Below are 12,770 nucleotides of genomic sequence, written 5' to 3'. Positions count from 1 at the left end.
GACCCCACCCTTACATTGACATGTTTTCCCTACCATGACAAAGGTGGATAAAGGTGGAAAGATTTCATGTTATCCATGGACACCAGTGAAGATCACAAAACAATAAAGAAAAAAGGTTCAGAGCACTGTGTAGTGGGTCTAGATGACCCAACTCCCAATCTTAAAGTGCCTAGGATAGCACAAGGGTTAAACTGAATCAAATCATGTTTGGCACAGATTGAGGTTGTGTGTGTGGAGCCTAAAGCTTGATCCCATTGCTCTTCTGAAATATTTATTTCAAGCTCTTCCTTCCAGGCCTCCCTCAGGTGCTGCAAGGTGCTATGACCATTAAGGCGGCTCAGTTTATTGTACAAATGTGAGATTCCGCCCCTAGTCCCAGGGTCTTTCAAATATAATGATTCGGTGACAGATTCCTCTGGGAGTTGTTGGTAATTTGGAGAGTTGTGTCTAACAAACTCTCTTACTTGCAAAAAATGTAAAAATTGTGAGTGTTAGGCAAGTTATATTTGTCCTTCAACAGTTCAAATGATGGAAACAAACCATCAATATAAAGATCTTTTAAAACATGCAGTCCACGATCATGGTTGTACGCTTACAACCAGATCTTATGCAGAAGAAAGGGAAAAGTACTTCTCTGAAATCATTGGAAGTTGCAGCAGCAACTCTCGTGTCCTGTTCACAACAGTAAACAGATTAACTAACCCTCTAACCCAGCTACCAATAGAACTGGTTTGCACACCCAAATGTAATGAGTTTGCTGTATTTTTTAATGACAAGGTTCAGGGCATTAAAAAAGCCATCAACTCCACAACACATATAACTATCCAACGGCCACCTACTCACTCTAAGCTGACTCACTTTGTACCTGTCACTGACCAAACTGTCCAAGAGACCATCACCCGTCTGAACTCGTCTACATGCTGCCTTGATGTGTTACCCACTAGATTTCTAAAGTCTGTCCTGAAGAGTGTGTTGCCATCAATTACTCAAATAGTTAACATGTCTCTTCAATCTGGAATATTCCCAGAGGCCTTAAAAACTGCAGTCATTAAACCTCTCCTGAAGAAAAGCGGTCTTGATCCCACTGTACTGAATAATTACAGACCTATCTCTAATCTGCCATTTTTAGGAATAGTCCTTGAAAAAGTTGTCTACCAACAGCTCACTGATTTTCTCTTATTAAACAATTCGTTTGATGTTTTCCAGTCAGGTTTTAGACCCCATCACAGCACAGAAACTGCTCTTATCAAGGTAACCAACGACATCCACCTGAACACTGATGATGCCAAAGTCTCTGTCTTAATCCTGCTAGACCTGAGTGCTGCTTTTGATACTGCTGATCATGGGATCCATTTGCACAGACTCCAAGACTGGGTTGGCATCTCTGGATCTGCCCTAAGTTGGCTCAAGTCTTATCTGGAAGACAGGAAATATTTTGTTGAAATTGGGAGTTGTGTCTCAGACTACATGGCTTGACTTGTTGTGTGCCCCAGGGATCGATCCTGGGACCCCTTCTGTTCAACCTCTACATGCTGCCACTAGGGCAGTTAATACGCAGTAATAACATATGTTATCACAACTATGCAGATGATACTCAGATCTATGTGTCACTGACAACAGGTGAATATGGGCCGAATGTGGATTCACCCAGCCACTGCCTCCAACAGATCAGTGCGTGGATGCAGAACAACTTTCTCCAGCTAAACTCAAACAAGACCGAAGTTATTATTTTTGGCCCACAGAAACAAAGAGAAAGTGTCAGCAGCTACCTTCATTCTCTGTCTCTTAAACCCTCAAATCAAGTCAGAAATCTAGGGGTAATCATGGACTCTGACCTGAACTTTAACAGCCATATCAAGTCAGTAACATCAGCGGCATTTTATCATCTGAAAAACATTGCCAAAATCAAAAACATAGTGTCAAAGCCAGACCTGGAGATACTTATTCATGCATTTGTCTCCAGTAGGTTAGACTACTGTAACGGCCTGCTCACCGGCCTCTCCAAACGAGCTGTAAAACAGCTTCAGTACATCCAGAATGCTGCTGCTCGAGTCCTGACCAAAACCAGGAAGTATGATCACATTAGTCCTGTGCTCAGGTCTTTGCACTGGCTCCCTGTACCTCAAAGAATAGACTTCAAAGCAGCTCTGCTTGTGTACAAGTCTCTCCATGGCCGAGCACCAAGGTACATCTCAGACATGTTAGTGCCATATGAACCATCTCGTACTCTGAGGACCTCAGGGGCCGGCCTCCTGTTGATTCCCAGAGTCAGAACTAAACAAGGGGAATCAGCGTTTCAATATTCTGCAGCTAAAATCTGGAACAGCCTCCCTGAAGTCGTAAGACAGGCCTCTTCTGTGCTCATGTTCAAATCTAGACTTAAAAGATTTCTGTTTAGCCGTGTATATGACTGAAAGGTCCTATCTGCACTTTTATTTCCTTTCCTTCCTTTATTTTTAAATGAATTTTCAAATTTTTTTCTTTTTCTTTTCTTTTAAAGTAAATTTTACGTTGATTATTTCTATGATGTATTGTGATTTTGATGCATTTTTCTGTTTTGTGAAGCACCTTGAATTACTTTGTGGACGAATTGTGCTATACAAATAAACTTGCCTTGCCTTGCCTTGCCTTCATGTCAGCAAAATGATCATTTTCATTGTAGGAGAAAACAATTGGCTTTTAACAATAGGGCCTGACAATGGATTTGCCTGTAGGCAATTCCAAATGAATTCCCGTATTCTCTTGTCTAATTTTTTGAAGAAAGATTTGCTTAGGTGGAGAGGAATAGATTGAAACAAAAACAAAAATGTGGGCAACACTGTCATTTTAATCACCCCCACATGACCGGCTAGAGAGAGTGGAAGAAAAGACCATCTCTCAAGGTCACAGGTGTTGGTTTGTTCAACTAGTTTGGTGAAATTTTGATTGTAAAGTTCTTTTACCGATGAGGTAACTGTAACTCCCAAGTATTTAAATTGGTATGAAATCTTGAAGGGTTGAATTTTAATCCGACCATTGATCTGATCAAGATATTTTGCCCATGTAACCGCGGCTAGTGATTTGTGAACCTCACTGGTGTCCATGGATTACATGAAATCTTTCCATCTTTATCCACCTTTGTCATGGTAGGGAGAACACGTCAATGTAAGGGTGGGGTCATCTAAGATAGCACAAGGGTTCAAACTGCTGGGTCACCTCCTTTTAAGTGGGGAGTAACAAAAGCTGACTTTGATATGTAAGGAATTCCTTGAGTTTCAATTGACAGATTAAAAAGTGTTGTAAGAGGCTGAGCAATGAAATCAGCAGCCATTTTTAAAAAGAAAGGCTCTATCAGATCTGGCCTGGGAGGTTTTCTGTGGTTCAGAGTTTTAAGAGCTTTATGAACTTGATTTACAGTAAAAGGTATAAATGTAAAGGGTTCACCAGAAAACATAGAAGAGTTTACACTGTGGGGCACTGAGGTAGCTCCTTTGTAGTCAAAGATGGAGCCAGATCATAAAAAATGATTATTGAAACAATTTAAAACCTCAGTTCGCTCATAAACTGGGACTGAGTTTTTTTAAAACAAACGAAGAAAGAGTATGTGAACTTTTGTTCAAAGAGAAAGATTTGATCACCTTCCAAAATTTCTGTGGATTGTTGAGATGCTCAGTTGTGACAGATAGATAATATTCCGATTTAGCTTTTTTAATAAATGAAGTGCATTTGTTTCTCAGTTGTCTAAAGGTGGACCAGTCCCTGGCTAAGTCTGTTTTCCTGGCTTTGGCCCAAGCCCTATTCCGGAGGTGAATGATGTTCGATGGCTCTCGGGTGAACCAAGGATTATCTCGCCCTTTCACTCAAAATGTCTTAATTGGAGCATGTTTATTTATAATATTTTCAAAGTTACGCTTAAAAAATGACCAAGCTAACTCAATATTGGGCATTAGGCCTATGCACTTCCAGTTAACCAAGGATAAATCATGGTGATAGGCTTGTTCATTAAATTTCTTGAAATTTCTCCTAAGGACGACGCATGGTTTACATTTGGGGATTTTTGCGTCTCTGCATGCTGCAGCAACACAATGATCACTCAAATCATTACAGAAAACACCCGCAGATGAAAATTTGTGTGGAGAATTTGTTAGAATTAAATCAATCAAAGTAGACTTTTCAGGTCATTTGGCATTTGGCCTAGTTGGCTGATTAATCAACTGGCTAAGATTTATAGAGTCACAGAAGGATTTACATTTTTCAGAAGCCGTACTTGACCAGTCCCAGTCGAGATCTTCGACCATTAAAAGTTCACCATAATCTATTCTGGAGAGAAGATCTTTTAAAGATGATAGTGCCTCCTTGGTGGCAGACGGGGGCCAATAGCAACCCACTACTGTTATGGACAGGGATTTGGCTAAATTCACATTCAAGACTAAAAGCTCCAACTGTTTAGGGATGGACTTGGACATGACTGTTGATGCTTCAAAGGTCAGACTGCAGCTGGAGGTAAGCATTGCAGGCCGAGCTGGAGCTGGAGATTGGCAGTGTAAGCCTGGCTGGACGTGGAGATTGGCAGTGTAAGCCTGGCTGGACGTGGAGATTGGCAGTGTAGGCCTGGCTGGAGCTGGAGATTGGCAGTGTAGGCCTGGCTAGAGCTGGAGATTGGCAGTGTAAGCCTGGCTTGACTTGGAGATTGGCAGTGTAAGCCTGGCTTGACTTGGAGATTGGCAGTGTAAGCCTGGCTGGACGTGGAGATTGGCAGTGTAGGCCTGGCTTGACTTGGAGATTGGCAGTGTAAGCCTGGCTGGACGTGGAGATTGGCAGTGTAGGCCTGGCTAGAGCTGGAGATTGGCAGTGTAAGCCTGGCTTGACTTGGAGATTGGCAGTGCAGGCCTGGCTTGACTTGGAGATTGGCAGTGTAAGCCTGGCTGGACGTGGAGATTGGCAGTGTAAGCCTGGCTGGACGTTGAGATTGGCAGTGTAAGCCTGGCTGGACGTGGAGATTGGCAGTGTAGGCCTGGCTAGAGCTGGAGATTGGCAGTGCAGGCCTGGCTAAAGCTGGAGATTGGCAGTGTAGGCCTGGCTAGAGCTGGAGATTGGCAGTGCAGGCCTGGCTAGAGCTGGAGATTGGCAGTGCAGGCCTGGCTAGAGCTGGAGATTGGCAGTGCAGGTCTGGCTGGACTTGGAGATTGGCAGTCTAGGCCTGGCTAGAGCTGGAAATTGGCAGTGTAGGCCTGGCTAGAGCTGGAGATTGGCAGTGCAGGCCTGGCTGGATCTGGAGATTGGCAGTGTAGGCCTGGCTAGAGCTGGATATTGGCAGTGTAGGCCTGGCTAGAGCTGGAGATTGGCAGTGTAGGCCTGGCTAGAGCTGGAGATTGGCAGTGCAGGCCTGGCTGGACGTGGAGATTGGCAGTCTAGGCCTGGCTAGAACTGGAGATTGGCAGTGCAGGCCTGGCTAGAGCTGGAGATTGGCAGTGCAGGCCAGGCTAGAGCTGGAGATTGGCAGTGCAGGCCTGGCTGGACGTGGAGATTGGCAGTCTAGGCCTGGCTAGAGCTGGAAATTGGCAGTGTAGGCCTGGCTAGAGCTGGAGATTGGCAGTGCAGGCCTGGGTGGATCTGGAGATTGGCAGTGTAGGCCTGGCTAGAGCTGGAGATTGGCAGTGTAGGCCTGGCTAGAGCTGGAGATTGGCAGTGCAGGCCTGGCTAGAGCTGGAGATTGGCAGTGCAGGCCTGGCTGGACGTGGAGATTGGCAGTCTAGGCCTGGCTAGAACTGGAGATTGGCAGTGCAGGCCTGGCTAGAGCTGGAGATTGGCAGTGCAGGCCTGGCTAGAGCTGGAGATTGGCAGTGCAGGCCTGGCTGGACGTGGAGATTGGCAGTGTAGGCCTAGCTAGAGCTGGAAATTGGCAGTGTAGGCCTGGCTAGAGCTGGAGATTGGCAGTGCAGGCCTGGCTGGATCTGGAGATTGGCAGTGCAGGCCTGGCTAGAGCTGGAGATTGGCAGTGTAGGCCTAGCTAGAGCTGGAGATTGGCAGTGTAGGCCTGGCTAGAGCTGGAGATTGGCAGTGCAGGCCTGGCTAGAGCTGGAGATTGGCAGTGCAGGCCTGGCTGGACGTGGAGATTGGCAGTCTAGGCCTGGCTAGAGCTGGAGATTGGCAGTGTAGGCCTGGCTAGAGCTGGAGATTGGCAGTGCAGGCCTGGCTGGATCTGGAGATTGGCAGTGCAGGCCTGGCTGGACGTGGAGATTGGCAGTGTAGGCCTAGCTAGAGCTGGAAATTGGCAGTGTAGGCCTGGCTAGAGCTGGAGATTGGCAGTGCAGGCCTGGCTGGATCTGGAGATTGGCAGTGTAGGCCTGGCTAGAGCTGGAGATTGGCAGTGTAGGCCTAGCTAGAGCTGGAGATTGGCAGTGTAGGCCTGGCTAGAGCTGGAGATTGGCAGTGCAGGCCTGGCTAGAGCTGGAGATTGGCAGTGCAGGCCTGGCTGGACGTGGAGATTGGCAGTCTAGGCCTGGCTAGAGCTGGAGATTGGCAGTGTAGGCCTGGCTAGAGCTGGAGATTGGCAGTGCAGGCCTGGCTGGATCTGGAGATTGGCAGTGCAGGCCTGGCTGAAGCTTCCTTCTTCACATGCCCTTTCGTCTCACCAACGAAATGTATGTATTAATCTATTTAAGGCCATTATTAATGACGCTCTCTGAGACTTCCTGGATCATTTTGTGTATGTCTACCTGGATTACATCCCCATTTATTCCCCTGACTTGGACTCTCATAAATCTTATGTTACCGCGGTCCTTTAGCGTCTCCTGGAGAACAATCTGTACGTGAAAGTGGAAAAAAGTGAGTTTCATGTCTAGACCATCTCCTTTTTGGGATTTGCGGTGTCAGCAGGGAAGGTTGAGATGGACTCTGCCAAAGTCAGCGCTGTGACAGACTGGCAGACACCAGTGAGTCGCAAGAAACTTCAGCAGTTTCTGGGGTTTGCAAACTTCTATAGATGCTTCATCCATGCTCTCACGTCTCTTTGTGTGAATTTCCAGTGGACATCAAAGGCAGAGGCCATCCTCAAGACTCTGAAACTTCTCATATGCTCCTCTGCTCACCCTGCCTGACCCTTGCCGTCAGTTTGTAGTGGAGGTGGATGCCTCCAATGAAGGGATTGAGGCGGTCCTCTCCCAGTGGTCCGAGCTAGATGGGAAGATGCACCCCTGTGCGTTCCTGTCCAGGTGATTGTCCAAGGCAGAGCGCAACTACGATGTCGGCAACCGGGAGTTGCCGGCAGTCACGGTGGCGCTAAACGGGTGGTGGCAGCACTGGCTGGAAGGGGCGGAACACCCTTTCATTGTCTGGACGGACACTAAAATCTGAAGTAATTCCGAAATGCAAAAGGGACGTAAGTCTCGGCAGGCCAGGTGGAAAATTTTTTTTAATGGATTCTCTTTCACTCTTTCTTACAGGCCGGGGTCCAAGAAAATCAAGCCGGATGCCCTGCCTCATCTATATGACACCGAGCCTGTTGCCAAAGAACCAGAGGCCATCCTTCCACTGACCTGTGTGGTTGAAGCAGGTGACTTGGCAAATAGAAACTGAGGTTAAGCAGGCTAACAGTGGGGTGCAGTTGCCATCTCCCGGAGGTTCTGGTGGCCAAGAATGGAGCTGGAGGTCCGGGAGTACATTTCTGCATGTTCAGTCTGTGCCAGGAACAAGACATCCTCCATAATCCGCATGGGACTGCTTCAGCCGCTTCCCATCCCCTCCAGCACTTGGGCTGACATCTCCATGGACTTCGTCACGGGTCTCCCGGTCTCACGAGGTCACAACACTGTTTTAACTGTCGTAGACAGGTTTTCAAAGATGGTCAGGTTCATTGCCCTGCCTAGACTGCCATCGGCCATGGCTACTGCTGAAATAACGATGAACCAAATATTTAGACACCATGGCTAACCCTTAAGACATTGTTTCTGACCGAGGGCCTCAGTTCGTGTCCCGGTTTTGGAAGGAGTTCTGCCGGCTCATTGGCGCTACGGTCAGACTGACCTCTGGGTATCATCCTGAATCCAATGGTCCGACTGAATGCCTCAATGAACAACTGGAAACCGGTCTCCGGTGTTTGGACTCCCTGAACCCCTCAACATGGAGCAGGCTCCTGGTCTGGGTGGAGTACGCCCGCAACACCTTGCCTACCTCGGCCACGGGCTTCTCACCGTTTAAGTGTGTTTTCGGATATGAACCTCTCCTATTTGCGGATTTGGAGCCAGAGATATCTGTTCTGTCGGCCCACGCCTGGTTCGCCGCTGTTGTCACATCTGGGCAGCCGCCCGACAGGTCTTTGTCCGCCAACAGGATGGAGTCAAGAAGGCTGCAGATCGCAGGAAGCATTGCGCTCCCGTCTATCGATGAGGGCGGAAGCTCTGGCTCGCAGCCAGGGATCTTAACCTGCACGTTCCTTATAGGAAACTGGCTCCACAGTTTGTGGGTCCATTTCCGGTTTCCAAGGTCATCAACTCAGCTGCGGTCTGCCTTCGTCCGCTTCGATCCCTCCGGGTGCATCCCACCTTCCATGTCAGCAAGAGAAGGCGGTGGTGGACAGTCCCCTGGTTTCTCCCTCGGTGCCCCCTCCTCCACCCAGAATGGTGGGGGATGGTCCGGTTTATACAGTGTGGAAGATCCTGTCCGTCCGGAACAGGGGTCACGGTCCTGGTGGACTGGGGGGGTTATGGTACGGAAGAGCAGCAGTGGGCTCCTGAATGGTTCATTGTGGACCAATCACTCCTGTCTGACTTCTTAGAGTCCCGTAGACCGTCTGGTGTCGGCCCTTGGGGGGGGGGGGGGGGGGGGGGGGTGTACTATCATGTCTCGTCAGTCTTATCTCATGTCCTAAGTTGTGCACTTTTGGTCTGTGTCTGTCACCTTTGTTGTCTGGTGTTGCACTTCCTGTTTTGTTTTGAAACACTAACTCTCCTCTTGTTTCGGGCCTTGTTACTTCCTGCCCTTGTCTGTTCCTTACAGGTGTGACTGTTTAATCTTCCCTGATTGTTTCCACCTGTGTTTCCCTTCCTCATGTCTTAAATAGTCTGAGTCTCCCTCTGTCCTCTGCCAGTTTGTTTGGTTGATTCATGTGACATAGCTATAGCTTCCCTCAGAGATTAAAAACTCTTAAAACTCTGCATCTGAGTCCAGTCCAGTCCAGTCCATTCCTGTGTTCTCTCCTGACAATAATGGGCTCTAGAACAGTGGAAACGTTAAATTACTGACTGCATTGTTCCAAGTGTGAAATTTGGTGGAGGAGGAACTATGGTGACCTTATAGGTCCATAAAAACATGAATGACACAGTCAGGTGTGGATGAACTTGACTAAGCTGCGCAGAGTCCTGACCTGAACTCAAAAGAACACCTTTGGGATGAATTAGAGCAAAGACTGGGAGCCCGGCCTTCTGGACCAACATCAGTGTGTGACCTCATCAATGCACTTTTGGAAGAATGGTCAAAAATTCCCATAGATTAACTCAAACAGAGCATCTTTGCATCAGTTTGAGAGCGATTTAAAAGAAGAAATACTCAGAAATGCAAAACTGAAATGAGTTTTTATTACATTTGTTCTCTTTTATAAGTAAAGTGCCAGACATACATGTAAAAAACTCAAAAAACATGATTTGCATCCGAGGGAGACTTCAAGGGTCATTCCAGAATTTGAGGATATTTTACATCCCACCACTCATATTTCAAATAATCCACATGCAAAATACTAAAATGTGTAATTTCTGACAAATTTTTAATGTTGAAACCAGAACTACAAAAACTGGGAGAAATGAGTCAGAGTCCAAACGAATTTATTTTGTGCACTTCTGTCTTGTTGAAATTTCTGGTTATAATATTTTGAAATATCAAAAAAATCTGTAATTAAGGAAATTATGGGCCAAATTATGTGGCATTGTGTAAAAAAGGGATGTAACCCTTGTGCTATCCTAGGCACCAACGTTGGGAGTTGGGTCATCTAGACCCACTAGACAGTGCTCTGAACCTTTTTTCTTCAATGGTTTGTGATCTTCACTGGTGTCCATGGATTACATGAAATCTTTCCACATTTATCCCCCTTTGTCATGGTAGGGAGAACACGTCAAAGTAAGGGTGGGGTCATCTAAGATAGCACAAGGGTTAAAACACAACAGATGTACTGTTTCTGGATGTCATAATGTAGTGAGACCAGAGCAGCCTGGTTTACAGAAAGCAGATGTAAAAAATGTTCAGGAACAATGCAGTTCTTCCTTTAACAAAATCACATTTCACATTTTCTCCTTCCCCTTCAGCTTCTATCACACTCAGATCCGCCACCTTTTATGAGCGTCAAATTGACAGTCTGGCCCCGCCCAGGAAAACAGCCACTTTAACCAAACAAAACAGACACAACAAAAGTTATGCGTTTCTTGAAAACTATACATTTAAACTCCTGTAATCAAAAACCAACAGACATAAAATGAGAAACGACTCAAATCATTAAACCAAAAGGTAATAAGACAAAACCAAACCCTCTGCTTCCCAATGCTCAACCCTCATTAACAGGAAGTGAACGCCTTGTTCCATTTGTCATCTGGGCACCAGGAAGGTCGGAAACATTGCAGATTAATGCACAAATTCAAACCTGTTGTGTGAGTCTTTTGTTCCTCGCATGAAACAGTCAACCTATAACTGTGAACAAACTGAGCTGTAACGGAATGGAAACAAGAAGGCTAAACTCCTATGTCACACGGGATATCACTGATATCGACTTATTATGTATTAAGATTGTGAAGTCAAGGAGACATTGTACCTTTTTTTTTAAATGGTTTTTTTGAATTCACAGTTAATATAACAAAGAAAGTCCAACACAATGTTTTTTCCCTCATTTGTTCAATTATTGAAAGTTTGAACCCAAAAGAAAAGTTTTCCTGTTTTCATTAAATTTGCCATTAACATCCATGAATATTTCAGCACCTAAATCATACGGGTGTCAGATGTTTTTCTGTCTGAAGAAGATTTAAGATCCAGAGAGGACTTCATGAATTATTGTGTCTAAAATCTTTGTCTTCTGGTCTCTGAAAGTTTTCTCCAGCTTCTCTCTGGTCTCAGACGCAGCTTTGAGAGCATCATCAACAAATTCTTGAGCAAGTCCAGACCTAGGTAAGTCTGTACAGATACTCAGATCTGACAGGGAGGAGTAGTTGTTGAGAAAATGGAGATGATCTTCTGTAGATGAGAGCTGGTCCAGCTCAGCCTCTGTTTTCTTCAGTTTGGTGATCTCATGCTGCATCTTCTCCTGGAGTTCTTCCACTTTCCTCACTTCCTCCATCTGATAGGATGTGACCTTCTGCTCCACTTCTGAGCATTTTTGCTCCAAGAGACAGATCAAACCTTTGAAGAGGTTCTGACTTTCTTTGATAGTTTTCTCAGCAGACAGATTGATGGCCTCCACCGCCTGCTGAAGCACTTCTAAATCTTCTTCCAAGTTGAGGATTCTCTGTTGGACTTTTTGTTGATCCAGTCCCAGCTTTGTCTGTCTTTCAGCCCTTTCTGCTGCAGCAGACACCATGTCATGACCTTTGTGTTCATCCATGGAGCAGAGACTACAAATACACTTCTGATCAGTGCGGCAGAAAATCTTGATAACTTCCTCGTGACGAATGCAGATGTTCCCCTCAAGCTTTAGAGTAGCTTTGACCAGCTTGTGTTTCTTTAATGCAGCAACACGGAAATGGAGCTGGAGGTGCTGCTCACAGTAAGAAACCATACAGGTCAGACAAGACATGGCAGCTTTCAGCTTCTTTCCTTCACAGAAATCACAGTCAACATGTTCTGGTCCAGTTCCAGAACGCTCAGATGAAGTCGGTTGGAGCTCTGCTTTTCTTGCGTCCTCCACCAACTCTGCTAAAATAGTGTTTCTCACCAGGACAGGCCTTGAAGTGAAGCTTTGTCTGCACTGAGGGCAGCTGGGAGCTTTTGGTTCCTCTCCAATCCAGAAGTTCTGAATACATTCCAGACAGTAACTGTGTCCACAAGGAATAGTGACCGGATCCTTCTGCAGATCCAAACAGATCGAACAGATCAGTTTTTCTTTATCCAGAACAACGTGCTGCGCCATGCCTATGTTCTAAAGGAAATGCTAAATTCCACTTTCTGTTTCTAGATAAAAGCTCCTCCCTCACGTCACTGCTTTGCAGTGCATGAATGCTGCAGTTTTACCTGCATATTTAAGTAATCTGTGATGCAGGGAGCAAGGGAATTGATTGGACTGTGAACAGGAAGCAGAGGTCACAGGTTTATCTCCAGTCACAGCCCAGCAAGGACCTTAAAACAGGGTTATTGTGGGCTTCAAAACTTTGAAAACATATGTACTGTAGAGATTTCTACTTGTATTAATTTGGAACTTCAAGAAATCTGCCAATTAGTGAAGTGTTACACTTTAAAGAAAAAGATAAAAACTATAAAACATGAAAAAAGGATAAAGTGTAGAACAATTAAAGTTGGTGTTACGGCCCGACAGGAAAACTTGTCCCAGTCTAGGGGAAAATCATGAAGGGGCCAAAACATTATGGACACCAAATAAGTTTAGGAACACGGTTTATTAAGTGGGAGAAATAACCTGTGTCCTGTAAAACAAAAAGAAATAAATAATTACTGTGCTGGTCCCAACAAAAGACAAAACAGCGGGATTGGAGCCTTGGCCAAACATAAAATAATTCAGGGAGACAACTGACCCAGCCACATTGACCGTCGGAGTCAGCAGCTCCCTGCTAACGCTGCCTAACAAAATCTAACTATTGAAAGTA

General features: G+C 45.8%; 1 protein-coding gene across 1 annotated transcript; it reads right to left on the bottom strand.

Annotated features, from left to right (window-relative positions):
* Positions 1-10,031: 10,031 nt before the first annotated feature.
* LOC101161324 (tripartite motif-containing protein 29-like) lies at positions 10,032-12,103 on the bottom strand. The gene has a single exon (XM_023962801.1). It carries the CDS (start codon positions 12,080-12,082, stop codon positions 10,982-10,984), a length of 1,101 nt encoding a protein of 366 aa, XP_023818569.1. The 5' UTR covers positions 12,083-12,103; the 3' UTR covers positions 10,032-10,981.
* Positions 12,104-12,770: the final 667 nt, after the last annotated feature.

This window comes from Oryzias latipes, chromosome 14 (assembly GCF_002234675.1).
Source record: "Oryzias latipes chromosome 14, ASM223467v1".
NCBI classification, from domain to species: domain Eukaryota; kingdom Metazoa; phylum Chordata; class Actinopteri; order Beloniformes; family Adrianichthyidae; genus Oryzias; species Oryzias latipes.
This window is presented reverse-complemented; position numbering and strand designations above follow the sequence as displayed.

Coding starts and splice junctions, on each gene's coding strand:
- LOC101161324 (XM_023962801.1), bottom strand. CDS start 12,082: ATGGCGCAGCACGTTGTTCTGGATAAAGAAAAACTGATCTGTTCGATC.